Raw genomic sequence first — 18,173 nt, 5'->3', positions numbered from 1 at the left:
TCTAGCAAGTACCACCCATACTGAGGGTTGAGTCATTTCTGTCACAAAGCAGTCCCACTGCTCGGCAGTCTGGGATGGGGTAGGCGTGCCTATGCAAATACACTCTCTGAAATTCTTTCCACCAGATGTCAGGGTAGAGCTCATCCTGACTCTGCTTACATATATACGCAGATTTAAATTTTAAATAGCACCCAACATTCTTGCAGCCTTTTAAAAGCTCAGAACAAATCTTACTGACAATGTGTACGGCTGGAGAACAGACTATATTTTAGTGCCTAGTTGAGATTATTTTAAGTGTTTTTGTTCTGTTATAATGCATGCAGATTCTTCCATATATGCTCTGTCAAGTTTGTTCCAGCCTCCCACCCCAGTTCCCAAATGATAGTGAATCCCAAAGTGCTGGGCCTGTGACTTTCTGCTGGTGTCAGGAAAATCACTCTTAGTGAGGGATGGAAACGCTGCTGGGGACAGTTCTGTGGAATGAGCCTAATTTCATCTGGCACCCCTTAGCATCTGGTGCATCTCAGCGCTGCAGTCCAGTTTCCTCCATTTACCTTTCATCTGTCAGTGTGTCTGCTGAGCCCTTAAAACAAGTCACTGAACAGCTTGAATGTAGTAACTATAATTCCCATCATGGATCATGGCTGAGATTGCCAAAGTCATACCAAGGTGTGTGCGCCCAGGCTCCATTGGAATGAATGACAACCCAGTGTCCACATCCTTTAGGCAATTAGCCCGATCTCAACCCACATATTTAACTCAGTCATTTAATCTCAGAGTTTACCTGCTGGCCTTTCTTCTTCCTCATCCCTAACCTGCCTGTCCCACTCACTGGATCAGACACTCCCTGCAGCACAGGCAGTCTAGTCACCGACTTTTATGGGAGGTGGGTCAGGCCTGTTATGATGCCAGTGTGCTGTGCAATCAATGCCAGCTTCCCTTGAGCCTTTTCCTGTTTCTGATTTGAAACAGCCACATGGGCACTGGTCACTCAGAGTTGTGTTTGTGGCTTTAATCCTTGTCCCTTTGCTCACCCTGGGGAGAATAAGGAAGTGGCATAATTGTATTTATGTAAGTGCATTTAGAATGGGTGAATGGCACCAGCCTATTTGGTGACCAGGACCAGCACAGCCCCCCAAAGCAAGAGAAGGCCCTGTCCTCTCTAGTGAAGGAGGGGGGAGGGAACCCAGAAATCAGCAGTTCATGGGGAGAATTATCTAAATCTCTATTAGAATAATCTAAATCTAGGTGATTGTTATTATATCCAGTCTTGGCTGTTCAGAGTTGACCAGGCAGGAATGAGCTGGTCAGAGTAGGGGGGTGGGAAGAGAGGCTTTGTGATAGAGGGGCTTTGATTTCTTTTAACTTGAGCAGGAGAGAAAAGGGACTCAGGAGATCATCATGTGCAGAAGACATTCTGCACCATAGGTTGATAGATTCAAAGGGCCTCCTGCAGAACACAGGCCAGAGAACTGCCCCATAATATTCCTGTTTGAAATAGAGCAGATCTTTCAGAAAAACTGCTGGTCTAGATTTAAAAATTGCCAATGATGGAGAGTCCACTGCCACCCTTGCACAACCAACAAAGTATTGGCTCTTCTGAGATTTGTGAACTCAGATGACTGGATTCAAAGTCCAGAATGCTGACCATTATACCATAGAACCAGTACAGTGTATCTGACAGCACCAACCAAACCTTTGATGGGTTGATTCTGGAATCCCACTAGCACCTACATGTAAAGTTGCAGCCATTGTATTAACCACTTCATAGCTACTCTCCACCGAAGCCATTGTGGGGACATACCAGGTAAAGGTTATGGTACCAGGGATGCATTCAATTAATTAGGTTTGTTAGGGAGCATTAAAGCAATTAAAAATCCTTGCCAGGGTTAATTCTAAACACTGCCAGAAATGTTGCAGCACATGGACACATGCATGACAGGTGAATCCAGCGTGTGATAGATTTCAGTGGGAGTGGAAACAAGAATGTCATTGGCTTATGCCATAAGCATTCTTAAAATACAGAGCTTGCTAATGAGGGAGCACCAGCTGGGTGATAACTCTTGAGATTTCCTGATATGTTGGACTAATGCTATTCTTTTGACCTTTCCTGGGATAGGCGTATGGATGCTGGCATGCCTGAATCCTGACTTCAGAGACAGAGGAATGTGGGCAAAGTTCACAGTCTCCAAGTGCAACACTGATCCAGAACTGTATTCCTATGGGGAAGATTATGAGTTGATACCGGGTTACTTGACAAATGAGGGCAATGGCCTTCAACCTAGGGGCTTCCCCAAGAATAAAAGATGGCACAGGCTGTGTCTGAGAAAGCATCGTAATGTCACTTCTTCCGAAAAGGAAACAGAGACGCTCAACTCCCAGCTAACACCCTGCTTGAGAAAACCCAGCCAGCCCCTCAAATTCAATAACAGACTTCAAAACAGCAGGAAGAATTCCATGGACTCCTCTTCCAACAGCACAACCGTGCTGTCCGATCTACATGGCCTTTCCCTATCTTCTCAAACAGAGACTAGCTTTGAGCCAGTATTTTATGAGTCCTTCTCAGAAGAGGTAGGATTGTCAGAAATGATCAGCCCTGACCAAGGATTTGGACACCCTTCTCCTGAAGGAAACTCAACAAGCTTAAGTGAAGTGGTCCATCATAACACAAGTTCAGCAAAAGCTGCAGCAGCTGGCTCATATCCAGAAGGAGATACTCTCTTCTTTGGAAAGCATAGACCAATTCAAGCTGTAGAGATGGCTAAAGAGAATTTAGAGCTGCACAAGTCAGTAGACAATGTGATGTTCCAACTAACTGCTCCATTAACCAACTTAGAAAAAATTCTTAAAGGGAATGTTACTTTGGCAGAATTAAAAGAATCAGCACATGTGATGGGCCATCGGGAATCTTCTTTTAATGCTGAAGAAACTGGTCTTCAAGGGAATGATAGTTCACTGCAACTGAATGTCTCAAAACATGATTCTAGGTTTCAAGAAAGGATTCCATTACATGATGAAATGCCTCTAGAAATCAAGATTACATCTTTAAAAACACACATACCACGGAATGATACAATAGCTACAGAAATGACTTCATCAACTAATGATAACACTTTCCTTAAAGGGAATAGTACTTCAGCATCATTAGACACATCAGCAGATAACACAAGTATACATGTCATCGCCTATGTGAACAGTGGGAAAGCATTTATTAAAAGCAATGGTGCACCGATACAATTGGACACTAGGTTAGAAAATGACACTAGGCTTCAAGAAGAGGCATCACTGGGTCCTTTTGAAACTTCTCAAGAAGGAAAGTTAAATAGCCCAGCACATGGTACCATGCTTCAGGAGAACACATCAGCTGCAAATGGAGAAGTATTCTTTGAAAAGACTGTTGAGAAGTCTTCAAATGATACAGGAATTCAAAGGACCCCTACACCACATCAGAAAGATCTTCTCCTTGGTAGGACTAACACTGCGCTGTTAGATACCTATGATACAGCAGATCTGAGCCTTGCAGAAAACTGTCCATTGGACCATGAATCAGGACAGGATAAATCTCGTGATGGTCTGGGTCTTTCAAATGTAGAACACTCCTTGTCTGCAGAAAGTAGCATCAGGCTAGCCCCAGATAAACTTACCAACAGTACAAGCCTTCTAAAAAAAACATTTCTGGGCCGCAATGACGTTTTTGCCACCAGTGATGTTACTATACAAGAAAGCGATGAATTAATACTGGGGACAAAGTTTCAAGAAGCTACAGAAAGCAAGGAAATGTCTGAAATGGAGAACGTTGACTTACTCAAATTAAATGTTATGGCTAATGAGAGGAAGCTTGAAAAGGGCCCTTTACAAAGCAGCAAGGACACATTTCTTAAACACAAGGTTACTGCACTAAGTTCAGATGAGCCAACAAATGAAGACAACAGCTTATTAGATAATGAGGAAGTTTATCTCAACAGGAAAGTGCCTCCAGCAGAGCTAGTGGACTTGATAAATGATACAGGTCTCCTGGAGGCCAGTTCATCAGACAAAGAAGGAACACTCCATAAAGGTAAGAGAATGGAGTTGGACTCGGACAGCCGGACCCCTGGAAAGCTAGTGCAAAGGACAGCTGACAAGCCCTGTGATCAAAACTCTCAGGGATGCAGCGTTCATGTAAAAAAGAGGTCCCTGGAATCACATAGAAGTTTACTGGAAGAAACAGAGGTGCAGCAAGGACTGGAGGATAAAACCAGAGCATTGAAGGGAAGGCATAACTCTGGCAAACATACAGGAGGAATCGGAGCTATGTTCAGAGGCACTATCAAGATAAGTGACAACGACAGAGCAAACCCCCGTGCTGCAAGGCCACTCTTGGTAGCCACAACAGCAAAAGATCATGGAGCAACTGGCACTGATAACCCCACAGGATATATCAGGAATGTGTCAGCTTCTCTTCAACACCATGCCAGCAGTCATGAGCCACCAGCAGTAGAGAGACACTATGACAAACAAGGTGAAAATGATACAACTCAGAGAGGAGGTAACTCCTTTCTGAAGGTGGAAGAGTCAGAGGAGGAGAAAACTAGTGCTATCTCTGCCTATTCCAGTGAGAAAACTACCAAAGAGGAACAGGAGGTAGGAACTGAGGCAGACACAAAGCCCACTGCATCTGCAGAAGAGCACACAATGAGTATGGTCCCCATCTCAACACAGGTTGTGGGGCAAGTGAGTGGAATTGAGACACCTGCAGTAACTGCAATGCAGCATAAAAGAGGTGTTGACTGGGAGGCACATTTGAGCTTGCAGCCCAAGGGAAATGTGACAGATGGGGAAGTGAGCACCTTGGACCAGCGGGAGCTGCAGAAAACGTGGATCTTCGGTAAACTGCAGCAGGAGCTCGAATCTAGTGCTGTTAAGGACCAAGTATTAGGAACTGAATCTAAGGATTTTCCAGCAAGCAAAGAGGCCTCAGAGATCCTGACAAAACAGGCCTCCAAAGGAAACTATCCATTTCCCCAAGATGGCTTGGCTCTCAACCAGACCCTTAAAGGGGACCAATGGAAGCTGAAGCACAGCCACCAAGAAAATCAAGTGTTTAAAAAGGAAGATGCTATTCCCCTCTCAGGTAGTAAAATACAGACACCAGAATTAAAGAAGGAGGCGCAGGAGGTAGATGGGACACAGAGCAGCAGGGAAAGCATCGGCAAAGCAAAGAACAGGAGCTCCACTCCTGGATCCGAGGAATATTTTGACACCTCTAGAGAACCCAGTGCCCTAAACAACATGGTCAAGTCCAACATCTCAATGCCCCAGAAGGAAAAATCAGACTATGATGACTACAGCAAACCTGAGAGAGACACTGAAGAGTTTGACATCTACGGGGAGGAGGACCAAGATCCGCGCACCTTCACTGGGAGGGTCCAGCAGTATTTCATTGCAGCTGTCGAAGTGCTGTGGGAATATGAGAGCCAGAAACCCCAACACTTTCTAAAAGTTAAGTAAGTTTTATCAGACACATCCTTCCCCTTGCATGAGGCATCTTTCCCACCCTATTGATTGCTTTCCCTTCTACAGAGCAGCATGGATGGACAAAGCCAGACAAGGCTTAGAGATCCATCCAGGGTGGGATCTGAGTTACTACAGAGAATTCTTTCCTGGGTGCTGGCTAGTGAGTCTTGCCCACATGCTCAGGGTTTAACTGATCGCCATATTTGGGGTCAAGAAGGAATTTTCCTGCAGGGCAGATTGGCAGAGGCCCTGGAGGTTTTTTGCCTTTCTCTGCAGCGTGGGATGCGGGTCACTTGCTGGAGGATTTTCTGCACCTTGAGGTCTTTAAACCACGATTTGAGGAATTCAATTGCTCAGACATAGGTTAGGGGTTTGATACAGGAGTGGGTGGGTGAGATTCTGTGGCCTGCATTGCGCAGGAGGTCAGACTAGATGATCATAATGGTCCCTTCTGACCTTAAAGTCTATGAGTCTATGAGGGTACAGGCCCCACCACGAGACAGACACTGAGTTCCAGCCCAGGCTGTTCTATTCATGATGCTCCACCCCAATAGAGTCTTGTCTTCCTCTTGAGTGCTTGATCTTCCTTCCAAGTGTAGCAGCCCAACTGGCAGCAGTCAACTGAACTCTGCCCTGCTATCTGCTGCTCCACTTTGTTGAGGAGCTCACGTCCTCCCTAGCTTGAGCCCAAGGATTCTGGCTGTAATGTGTCCTCCCAGTGGTTTGCAGTATCAGTTTGCCTTACCAGGTGAGGGGCAGGAGTTGGAGCCGCAGACTTAGTTATTGGCTTCCTATAGACCTGGCAATGCTAAGGAGATGTAGTTGAAGAATAAGCATCACATTGGTCTATGATTAGTTCCCCTACTTGACAGTTTGTCCATACTGCTGGGGGACGCCAAAGGGAGCATCCTCCATGTAGCACTGTGTGCTGTGTGGCTGCTGAGCTGGCCACAGCCATGTCCAAAAAAATGACTCAGAGGAGGAGCCAGTGAAACACCTGCAAAATGAAGATAGGGGTACTCTTAGCTACCTCCTCTGCTCTCAGTCTGAATGCTACCCCACTTGGATTGCTCTCCAGCATGGCTATGAGCACTAAACACTTAGAACCTAGAGAGAGTCCAAGACAGCAAAGGCTGGAGCTCCTGTAAGTACCTGACTGTACCTCAGCCCCTGGGCTTCCGAATGGATTCCAGTCAAAGAAGAGCTGCACCAGAGAGAATATGCCGACATGTAGAGCCCCGTGCTGATACAATTTGTATCTGCAAAACAGTTTGTGGATATAAAGCAGATAGCCACAGATTTGCAGGACTCTACCGACGTGTCTTGACAGCTACATTGATCACTGTCACAGTCAGTTCATGCTTTGCCTCTTGAAGGACAGTCGGAGTCCTGTGGCTCCTGGCTTGGCTCTACATTCAGACTTTCTGCCTGAGCAGGTATATAGCGAGATCACAATGCCAACAGAGGTGCTTGTTTGGGGAGTTAGCCGAGGGACTAAAACTGTGATGGGAGTCAAAGTGAAGAGAGGCATTAGAGCCCAGATTCCAATGTCCATGCCTCAAGCCTTCCACTCATCAAGCCTGGCTGGCGCCTTCCCACAGGGTGTGGTCCTTTCTTGTTCTTGCAGCGGCCCAAGTAGGGGCTGGAGGAAGCCCCTCCAGCGGTACAAGAAAGTGGTTTTCCGAGGGTTCCTGGACAACTCTTTCACCCAGCCACTGGCACGTGGGGAGCTGGATGAGCACTTGGGAATCCTGGGGCCATACATCAGGGCAGAAGTTGATGATGTCATAATGGTGAGTGAGACTGAAAAGGAAAATCCCCATTTCCTTAAAAGGAGTTAGGAGGTTCCCAGTGCAAAGCTGCCCCTCCTTAGTTCTAGGTGGGTCTTCCTGCTACCTCTTGTGCCGGAACCTGTTGGCACCAAAAGGCTGTCTTGCACCATAGGCTGGAGTTAGAAAATTGCCAGTCAAGGGCCATGGCTGAGATCTGTCACATTCACTTTACTCCCCTGCAGTTCCTTGGGTGTGTTGGCTCTCATTGTGCTGACAGTGCAAGGGTATTCTGTGGGGCTAACACAGTCCCAGCTCCTCTAAGGTGTTCAGGCACCTAACTCCCACTGATCAGCACTTAGATATCTGTGAGGAGCTGGGCTGTGGTACCTAGAGGCCCCCGCTGAGATCAGGGCCCCCTTGTGATGCTCAGACTGATAGCGAGAAATGGTCCCTGCCCCGAAGAGCTCACAATGCACATAGACAAAGGCTGAGAGGGGAAACCAAGGCACAGAGCAGTGAAGTGGCTCAGCCAAAGTCATTTAGCAGGTTCAGGTCACAGATGAGGGTCTCCTGATCACAAGAGCAGTCTCTGTAGAAATACCACATGGCACTTCAGGGAAAGAGCCTCTGAAAAGGCAGAAGGAGCAGGGAAGGGAAGAAAGCTAACTGGGATTCACAATGGCTCCCATGGGAGACACTCAAGTCTCCAAGTGCAATCAGGCTCTGATTCATCCTTCCTAAAGAGCAGAGGACCAAACTAAGGAATCGTGTATAAACTCAGGCCTTGCCTACATGAGCAAGTTGCATCAGTTTAATAGATTGCTAAACGTATCTATTTAGTGCAGACTCCTGTGTGGACACTCTTATTTTGGTTTAAGAGGGGCCTATTTCAGTTTAGCATCAACTTGTCCCAACTGGACTCAAGCTAAACCCAAATAACAGCATCCACAAGAGAGTTTGAAATTGGATCACCTTCAGTTCACACCTTAGGCTTAACTGGTGTAATTTGCTCATGCAGACAAGGCCTCTTTTCCCACACAGCTCTGGCTGAGCTGGGTGATAGTGCGAGTTTGGCTGGGCAGTGTGCAAAGCTGGGATCCAGGCTGGGGTCCTTTCTTGCTGACTGGCTGAAACTGAGTCCAAAGACACCCTGCCACTCCAATGTGGATGAGACCTGTACTCATCATATGTATCAAGGAAGAGGGAGATTCTTAGCATTTGTAACCCTTCTGCCAGGTGAAGCCAGCAGCAGCAAGGGCCAGGTTCAGTATCTAGGGGTTCCTTTTCACCAATACAACATAAAATCATCTCAAGCCCCCACCCAGTGACCTGGGACAATTACACAACACCCCTTGGGCACTTCTAAGAGGAAATACTTCCTCTCTCGCAAGCACAGAGTCTGAATGTAGCAAAAACTTTTAATAAAAGGAGGGAAGTAACTCAGCCTTAATTTGGGAAAATCCCACAACTAGGGTTCATAAACATAAACCATGAGCAAAAGGCCCACCCCAAAGTAAGTTGGGCAGTATCCTTTTCCCCTCAGGTTCTTAAGTCCAGCAACCAAAAAGTCCCTTTAACGTGCCCGTCCCTTCTCTGCACCCCACTCACAGTTGCTGTCTTTTGGCCAGTGCAGCCCCAGAGTTCAGAGGTTCATACACAGAGTTCACCTCCCATCCTAGGTGGAAGAGGGTATAAGGAGGCACCTTACATGCTCTACTGCTCAGGCACTTGTTCATCACCCCACCAGCCGATTGCCACACCTTTCTAAGGAGCTCTGTTCTGGTCCTCTACACCAGCCACCCAGCTAGCCACTCACCAAGATGTCTTCAGGGCCCACCACTTAACACAGCTCTCAGTGATTTCAGCTGTTAGTGCAGGAGCTTCACAGTTGGTGCACACTAGGCAGTCTCTTGTAATAGAGACATTGTCCCAAAGTAGGTTTAATACTTAGACCTAGGTATTAGTGATTTCAGCTCTGTAGCACATAATAAGACACTCAATTGAGTCTAAATTAGTTCTTTTATTATACCTGAGAGAGAGAGAGAGAGAATCAAATGGTGCTTAGGACCCTTAAACGAGACCCACACCACTAAATACAAGTACTTATCCCCACCCTTTCTCAACTCATTGGGCTTTGGAACCCATGTCCCCTGCCTAGTGAGTGCCATTCAGTTGAGGGTGAGTCCTTTCATCGGGGTATGCCAGGTACAGTTCTCCAGCCCTCGGTTCACACAACAAGGATAACAACTACTCCTGCCCCAATAACAAGGAGACCGGGGAGCCAACACCAACCACAAGCGATCATTTGGACAAGCAATCATAGGAGATTAGGGTTGGAAGAGACCTCAGAAGGTCATCAGGAGCGGTCTGTTTTGGGACTGGCTCTGTTCAATATCTTCATCAACGACTTAGATGTTGGCATAGAAAGTACGCTTTTTAAGTTTGCGGATGATACCAAACTGGGAGGGATTGCAACTGCTTTGGAGGACAGGGTCAAAATTCAAAATGATCTGGACAAATTGGAGAAATGGTCTGAGGTAAACCGGATGAAGTTCAATAAAGACAAATGCAAAGTGCTCCACTTAGGAAGGAACAATCAGTTTCACACATACAGAATGGGAAGAGACTGTCTAGGAAGGAGTATGGCAGAAAGAGATCTAGGGGTCATAGTGGACCACAAGCTAAATATGAGTCAACAGTGTGATACTGTTGCAAAAAAAGCAAACGTGATTCTGGGATGCATTAACAGGTGTGTTGTAAACAAGACACGAGAAGTCATTCTTCCGCTCTACTCTGCGCTGGTTAGGCCTCAACTGGAGTATTGTGTCCAGTTTTGGGCACCGCATTTCAAGAAAGATGTGGAGAAATTGGAGAGGGTCCAGAGAAGAGCAACAAGAATGATTAAAGGTCTTGAGAACATGACCTATGAAGGAAGGCTGAAAGAATTGGGTTTATTTAGTTTGGAAAAGAGAAGACTGAGAGGGGACATGATAGCAGTTTTCAGGTATCTAAAAGGGTGTCATCAGGAGGAGGGAGAAAACTTGTTCACCTTAGCCTCTAATGATAGAACAAGAAGCAATGGGCTTAAACTGCAGCAAGGGAGATTTAGGTTGGACATTAGGAAAAAGTTCCTAACTGTCAGGGTAGTTAAACACTGGAATAAATTGCCTAGGGAGGTTGTGGAATCTCCATCTCTGGAGATATTTAAGAGTAGGTTAGATAAATGTCTATCAGGGATGGTCTAGACAGTATTTGGTCCTGCCATAAGGGCAGGGGACTGGACTTGATGACCTCTCGAGGTCCCTTCCAGTCCTAGAGTCTATGAATCTATGAATCTAGTCCGTAATCACATCATGCTGAGCACCTAGGCAGGGTGGATGTGTCCACGCAAACGAGATCAGCTCCTGAAGTCCTTTTCCACAGCTCACCACTAGATGTCAGGGGAGAGCTCATGCAGACTCTGCTTACACATACAATAGGGGGTGGCACAACCCTGAACTGGCGAAGAAGAAAAGATCAGGTAGTATGGAGCCAGAGGCTAGAGCTTGGGGAAAAAGCAGTGGCAAGGACTGGCCTGTGTTTGACTGACACTGGGGAGAAAACACAAATCCTGCCCATAAAAACACATGTACCTTTCCCAGAGACTCCAGTAAGAGATGCACAAGCAGAACTGAGGCTAGTATCTGTCTCACTGGGCTTCACTAAAGAACAACAGCAGGAAGGGTATGGGGCATAGCCAGTGCCCTACCCAGAGAAGGAGTGTAGGCAGTGCCTCGGCTCCAAGATTCCTCCCACAAGGAATGTAACCCTTTTCTTTGCTTCTTTCCCCCACGGTGCAGGTTAGCTTCAAGAACCTAGCTTCCCGGCCTTACTCCTTCCATTCCAACCTCTTGCCCTACCAAGGAGGCCTGGGGGAAAACAACACACCTAGCCAGGAAGCGGTGCAGCCCGGCGAACTCCGCGAGTACTCCTGGAAGGTGCTGCCCCAGATGGCACCCACTGTCAATGAGTTTGACTGCAAGGCTTGGGCTTACTTCTCCAGCGTTAACCTGGTAGGTGGGAACCATGTATGAGAAACCTGTTGGTCTCTCTGCTAGCCATCTCTGCCCTCAGCTGCCTCTCAGCTAGAATCTCAGCTCCCCTGTTCCATGCAGACCCAAGGGGGTTGGTGCCTGGGACACTACTGCATAGGATATTTCTGTGACACATTGATGGGGGCTTTTATTGGACCATTTATGAATGGGTCTGAGAGTGTATAGAAATAGAAACGTAGGGCTGGAAGGGATCTCGATAGGTCATCAAGTCCAGGCACCTGCAGAACCAAGGAACTCTAGACCAGGTGTTTGTCCAACCTGCTCTTAAAAACCTTCAGTGATGGAGATCCCACAACCTCCCATGGGGGCCTGTTCCAGAGCTTAATCACCCTGAGAGTTAGAAAGCTTTTCCTACCACCTGGTCACATTTCACAGGCCAGATCCTCAGCCCCTCTCTGGCTGCTTGTGTGACCCAGAGGTACAAAACTTCCCCTGCCTTGGTGAGTCCTTAGGCAGTGCAGAGCCATGGAGGGGGGATGTCTGGAGCATCCTTATGACTGGCCCCGAGCAGGCTATGGATAGAGCAGCCGTCAGACTTAAAAATCTGGTCCTTCTCAGCCACAGACTAACTAATGCTCACAACATCCTGTACCATTGTCCAAAGTGTTCCAGGTGGGGCAACTGAGGCACAGAAGGACTAAGCGACTTGCACAAGGTTGGGCACTGCATCAGCAGTAGAGCTGGGAAGGGAACCCAGCAAGTCAGAACTATAAATCAAATCAGAGCAATTCTAAGTGTGCATTCCTCCCCTATGTCAGATTGGGATCAGAGAGGGAGGGGGCTTCTGCCCCCTGCTGAAACCCAGCATGCTTCTCCCAGTCCCAGCACCAGGCTCTGCACATGCCTTGCTCCTCTCCATTTCTTGGCTTTTGAGCTGTGAGTTAGGAGCATTCATAGCCAAGGCCTCTTCACCTGTCTGTCTAGTCTGAGGCTGCACATGCTGCTGGAGTTTGGTTAGCACTCACAGGGCGCTGTTGGAATCTGACAGGCAGAGAGAGCCATCCTGCGATGAAGCACATGCTTCCAGAGTCCTGCCTGACAGTGGTTAATGTTGTTCTGAGTAGCCACATTGTGGATGGGGTGGAAGTTAGGAGTGGACTCTACATTCCCATTACTCTCTGGTTATTTTCCCCTCCTAGGAGAAGGATCTGCACTCTGGCCTGGTTGGGCCACTGCTTATCTGCCGCCCTGGTGTCTTGAGCCCTGCCTTCAGGAGGCAGCTGGAGGTGCAGGAGTTCTCTCTGCTCTTCACTATCTTCGATGAGACCAAAAGCTGGTATCTCGCCGAGAACATGGAGAGGAACTGCCCACCCCTCTGCCAGATCCAGCCGGATGATCCTGATTTTAGAAGGAGCAGCTACTTCCATGGTAAGAGCTCCGGCTTCTCTCCCCTCCCTACCCAGCCAGCCCACGTAGGAGGAAAACTCTGCAGGGGCTGCTGTTACAGCAGCAGTCTAACTAGCAGAGCTCCAGAATCCCCTTCCTTACCCATCCCCTGGATAACAGCAAGAGGGACCTCAGCCTACTCCAGCGTGGCTGCAGTTATCTGCAGACTTTGAACCACTCCCCTGCCGCAGCACGTCCCAAGTGTGCTCTTCTTCTCCAGCTATCAATGGTTACGTGATGGACGCACTGCCTGGGCTGGTGATGGCTCAGCACCAAAGGGTGCGATGGTACCTGCTGAATGTGGGCGGCACTGAGGACATCCACTCGGTCTATTTTCACGGGCAACAGTTTGCCATCAGGACGAACCACGAGTATCGAATGGGAGTCTACAACCTCTATCCTGGTAAGAGCTGACCCAGGTGCTGGGAGCTAACCTGTCTCCTGGAAAGGACTGATGCGGGAGAAGCAGGCATGCCAGCAGCCTAGCTCCAAAGAGTGCCCATCTAGCTTAGTGCAACTGATGCACTGTGATTAGGGTGGACATGGCACCATCCTCACATCAAGGGTACCTAAATAGATGAGTGCCTCTCAGCCTGAGAAACAGGCCCTGGAACCAACCCTGCCTCGAAGAAGTGGATCCAAATGGCCATTAGCTCATGCAACCTTACTGGCTTTGAAGAGTCTTGTTCTGTTTGTCCTTGTCCATGACTAGGGCTCCTAGGAATGAGTGGTGGAAGCACCCTAAAAGTGGGGGGGGGGCACAGGCGCCCAAACCATGGCCTCATCCCAGTGCTGTACTACCCCGAGGCCCAGCCCCCCCATTGGCCGTTCCCCTCTGAAGCCCCACCCTCACACCATCCCTTCTCCATGAGCCCCTGCCCTCACACTGTCCCCACCCCGCACCGCCTCTTCCTCCAAGATCCCACCCCCCGCTCACTCCTCTCCACCCAGTAACCCCTGTTGCTCAGCTGTATGGCTGGTAAAAAGTGATGAGGCGTGGCCCCCTGGCTTTCCCGTTCTGGTGCCCCTGCTCCTAAGTGCAATGTAATACAAACAATTCATATTTTTGTTAATTATTATTAAGTATCAAATTCAAATGCATTTATTGAGCCAGACTCATTCCTGTCTAACTGCACTGGCTTTGATGAAGTTACACCAGGGAACAATTTGACCCAGCCAATGTTCTGTTAAGGCTCAGGAAGCAGCCTGGCACCCATACCACCCTTGGGCAGTACTTTATTCTGTGAGTAGTCCAGTGCAACTGGCATCATGGCAGCACAATCTGCCCACTGCCTGCTCTTATCCGCTAGAAAGAAATAATCCTTCGTTCTGCTGTCCCTCCTCTTCTTCTCACCCAGGTGTCTTTGGGACAGTGGAAATGCGCCCCTCCCACCCAGGAATCTGGCGGGTGGAGTGTGAGGTTGGAGAGCACCGGCAGGCTGGAATGAGCGCCCTGTTCCTTGTGTATGACCCGAGTAAGTGACTCTTCTTGTTCTACAGTCCCCTTCAAGGCAGCCCGAGGGGGTGGGGGGAGCAATTTGCCCCAGGCCCTGCAGGGGCCCCCACAAGAATATAATATTATATAGTATTTTTTTTAATGGAAGGGGCACCCAAAATTGCTTTGCCCCAGGCCCCCTGAATTCTCTGGGCGGCCCTGGTCACCTTCGCTGAGAACATTCACCTCCTGAGAATTTCATGTTAGAGAGCAGGGGGGAGCATTTTCATAGGTACAGAAGTACCTGCCTAAGGCACTCTGGAGAACAGGGCTCTGGTCACTTATGTGCTTTTGAATATTTTACCCTCATAGCCCTCAAAGTTGGACACACCGGTTTTCACCCTCAGTCAGCTGTGGGCGAATGAGAGTTACAGCACTGAACAATCTAACCACCTGACTAAGCCTACAGACAAGACAGCAGGATAGCTACCTGCTGTCATTCACATCTGCAGTGAATTACACCCCCCATCCAATAGGGGGTATATGACTATGGGTGCAAAACTGGAGGCCAGCTTGAACCACCTTTAAAAATTTGCCCGCAGCAGCCTGATTTTTCAAACCCGAAGAAGCTATGGACCACGTACAAAAATGTGCATGCACTTATCACCACCCCTGTATGCGCCAATCCAGCTGGCTAATGAATAGAGAAATACCCATTTGTAGATAGGTAAATGGAGGCACAAAGAGGCAGTGTGACTCACAGAGGCTGGCCACAGGTTGTCATGTTCAGCAATACTCTTTATCATGTAAAGTGGTGCAAAATCTGTTGGGAATTGCAGTGAAGTCCTTGCCAGCTCAAGAGTGTAAATCAGTTTCCACCTCATTTAAAATACTAGTTTCACAACAGAAGGAAAGGATTGATTTGTTATACTTAAGAGAATCATAGAATCATAGGCTTAGAAGGGACCACAAGAGTCATCGAGTCTAACCCTCTGCCAAGATGTAGGATAGTTGGCTTTACATACTAAAGGTCTCTTTCCTCTTCTTAAGGGAGCATTAAATGTGAGCCAGAAAAAGCTTTGTTTAAAGATAAATTTAAAAGCCACTTAAGATTCAAAATCCACTTTTTACTGGAAAGGGCTTGACATGAAAAGACAGTGTCAAGTACTATGATTTTTTAAGGGTCTAAGTTATAATGGAAATAAACAATTCAGTGCTCCGCAGCACAGCAAAGGGACTTTAAAAGATTGGCGGTGTCAGCCAAGATGTTCTTAGAAACTTGTGTTTAAAAGAAACTGTCTAGCAACAACAGGTTCCTGCGACTCCAGCTGTGGCCTCGCCACACGGGCTCCACGTGGGTGGTGGGCCTGGCACAGGGTCCCGGGGGGTGCCATGGCGGGAGCCCCGCCCCAGAAGCGCTTCTACTGGTAGCAGGCTCACTCCAACCCCCTGGCGGACCACATGTTGCGCTATCCCACAAAACCCGAGGAAATGAACTGGGCTGAGCACTATCCTGAGTTCTTCGCCCTGTTGACCAGAGATGACTGTCACGATGACCCGAAGGACTCCGAGGAGAGAGCGAAGCCTGTGGTGCAAGTCGAATTCGCTGATATTGGCTGCGGTTATGGGGGCTTGTTGGTCGAGTTGTCACCCCTCTTCCCCAACACCTTAATGCTGGGCTTGGAGATCCGAGTGAAGGTCTCGGATTACGTCTGCAACTGGATCCAGTCTCTGAGAGCATCCCATCCCGGGCAGTACCAGAACATCGCCTGTATCTGCAGCAATGCCATGAAGCACCTGCCCAACTTCTTTCACAAGGGGCAGCTGGCCAAGATGTTCTTCCTTTTCCCGGACCCGCACTTCAAGAAGACCAAGCACAAGTGGCGGATCATCAGCTCTACGCTGCTGGCTGAATACGCCTATGTCCTGCACGTTGGGGGCCTGGTGTATACTATCACTGATGTGGAAGAGGTGCACGAGTGGATGGTCGGGCACTTCAGCGGGCACCCGCTCTTCGTCCAGGTGCCCTTGGAGGACTTGGGCGGTGACCCTATCGTGAGGCGCCTGGGGACCTCCACCGAGGAGGGAAAGAAAGTCCAACAGAACAGCGGCAAGACCTTCCCTGCAGTCTTCCAGCGCATCAAAGCCGAAGCCCTGCAGGAGGCACTGGGCACAGAGCCGTGCCGGGGGCTCCGGACACGTGACTGTAGACCCGAGAGACGGATCGTCACGGACCGCGTCCTGCAGCTGTGCAGCGTTCCGGGGAGGCCTGTGCCCCTCACCTGGTGCTGCCGGGGCAGACGAGCTGGTGGCCTGGCCCGGATCACGACGCCAGAGGCAGCCCTCGATGTCGTGAATACAGGGAGGCTAGTGCCTCTCCTAATGAGAAAAGCATAAGGAGTGTCCCAAGCATCCCCTTAGCCCTGCCTGCTGCTGCCCATGAACTCCTGGAGCCGTTGCTTTTACTTCTGAGACTGTGCCAGGCAGGGCCGGCTGCAGCTTCACTCACGTTCGATTTCTGAATAAAGCGTGAACTCCCCCCCCCAAAAAAACAGGCTTGGGAGCCAGACATCAGTACACGGAAGAGACATTTGTCAACACAGCTGTCACACCAGTGACCCAACGAGAGGAGAGTGTATCCGAGGGCTCTCTGAGATACCATCCTGCATTGGCTTATAAACCAATAATAAAAGTTGATATCACCCGCAAGGGTCAAAATCAGAAAAGAATTTTTTAAAATGCTAGAAAATCAATTCCTACCTTACTTACATGCCAGGACCTGAGTTCAGGCTTTTGGAGTCCCCTGTGATAACTGTAGCAGTTAGGGTTACTAACACCTAGGGCTGGGTGGAAGTTTTCTCTCTGATCTTGCTGTATTTAGTATTGTCACTATGGTGCTGGCAAAAAACAAGGGTTGGTGGTTCTATCTCCCCTTTAAAGCGAGTTTAAGATCTCTGACACTATGTTTAAATTCAACCCCCATCAAAACTTCCAGGAGACTTGTCATGTCACTGCACTGTGATGCCTCTTGATATCTGCACTGCACAGTGACTGTTAGCACTATTGATCTGCAGCATTGCACCATCACATGGCGACGTTGTAGCACAATGAAGTGGCATTGACACGAGTATTGCCATCTTGGGATGCTTTCAATACCCTAGCTGTGCAGGGTGGTGGGTCACAGATAGCAGGACATGATCAGCAGGCGTGGTTCCAGGCCCCAGCACGCCAAGCGCGTGCTTGAGGCGGCATGCCGCGGGGGGCGCTCTGCCAGTCGCCGAGAGGGCAGCAGGCAGGGTGCCTTTGGCAGTATGCTTGTGGAGGGTCTGCTGGTCCCACGGCTCTGGTGGACCTCCCGCAGGCGTGCCTGCAGAGGTCCACTGGTCCTGCAGCTCCACCAGAGCTGTGGGACCAGCGGACCCTCCGCAGGCACACCTGAGGTAGGTCCACCGAAGCTGCAGGACCGGCGAGCAGCAGAGCGCCCCCCATGGCATGACGCCGTGCTTGGGGCAGCGAAATGTCCAGAGCTGCACCTGATGGAGAGAACTGAGATGGGGGGAACTTGGCCCTTTGAATTCTCCAGTGTTGGCACAAGCCGTTGTCTGTCTTGGTTCATGTGGGTCCCCACATCCTGAGTTTCAATTTGGAATCCAGGTTCCAGTGAATCAAGAAGTTCAATGATGCTTAACTGAATCTGCCAAGTTGGCCTGGTTCTTAGTTGAAACTACTGGATGTCATGTGATTTACTCTCCAAATCTTGAAGGGCCCACCCCCTGAAGCCCAGCTGTGGCTGGAAACTTGGCCCAGGTTCACACGAAGCCCCACAGAACTTGGTGCACCTTTCAGCAAGCCTTGCCTGACCTCTAGGTTTGCAACAAGCCCCCACTTGTCTTGGGTTGTGGGTTTGTTCCGAAAGGCTGGCCCAGCACTAACTGAGAGCCCTTATGTCAGGTGATATCACTTGAGTACAATAGCCACTAGCCCCAGGGG

General features: G+C 48.9%; 1 protein-coding gene and 1 pseudogene across 2 annotated transcripts in view; both read left to right on the top strand.

Annotated features, from left to right (window-relative positions):
• F8 (coagulation factor VIII) overlaps positions 1-18,173 on the top strand; it is a 67,441-nt gene that overhangs the window by 35,087 nt on the left and 14,181 nt on the right. For both annotated transcript variants that reach the window (XM_032772322.2, XM_032772321.2), the window contains exons 14-19: positions 2,120-5,486; positions 7,124-7,289; positions 11,108-11,320; positions 12,502-12,730; positions 12,969-13,151; positions 14,107-14,223. In XM_032772322.2, coding sequence (XP_032628213.1) covers positions 2,120-5,486; positions 7,124-7,289; positions 11,108-11,320; positions 12,502-12,730; positions 12,969-13,151; positions 14,107-14,223 — 4,275 coding nt within the window. The remainder of the gene's footprint in view (positions 1-2,119; positions 5,487-7,123; positions 7,290-11,107; positions 11,321-12,501; positions 12,731-12,968; positions 13,152-14,106; positions 14,224-18,173) is intronic.
• On the top strand, positions 15,568-16,735 carry LOC116820102 (tRNA (guanine-N(7)-)-methyltransferase pseudogene; annotated as a pseudogene).

Source organism: Chelonoidis abingdonii, chromosome 8 (assembly GCF_003597395.2).
Source record: "Chelonoidis abingdonii isolate Lonesome George chromosome 8, CheloAbing_2.0, whole genome shotgun sequence".
NCBI classification, from domain to species: Eukaryota; Metazoa; Chordata; order Testudines; family Testudinidae; genus Chelonoidis; species Chelonoidis abingdonii.
This window is presented reverse-complemented; position numbering and strand designations above follow the sequence as displayed.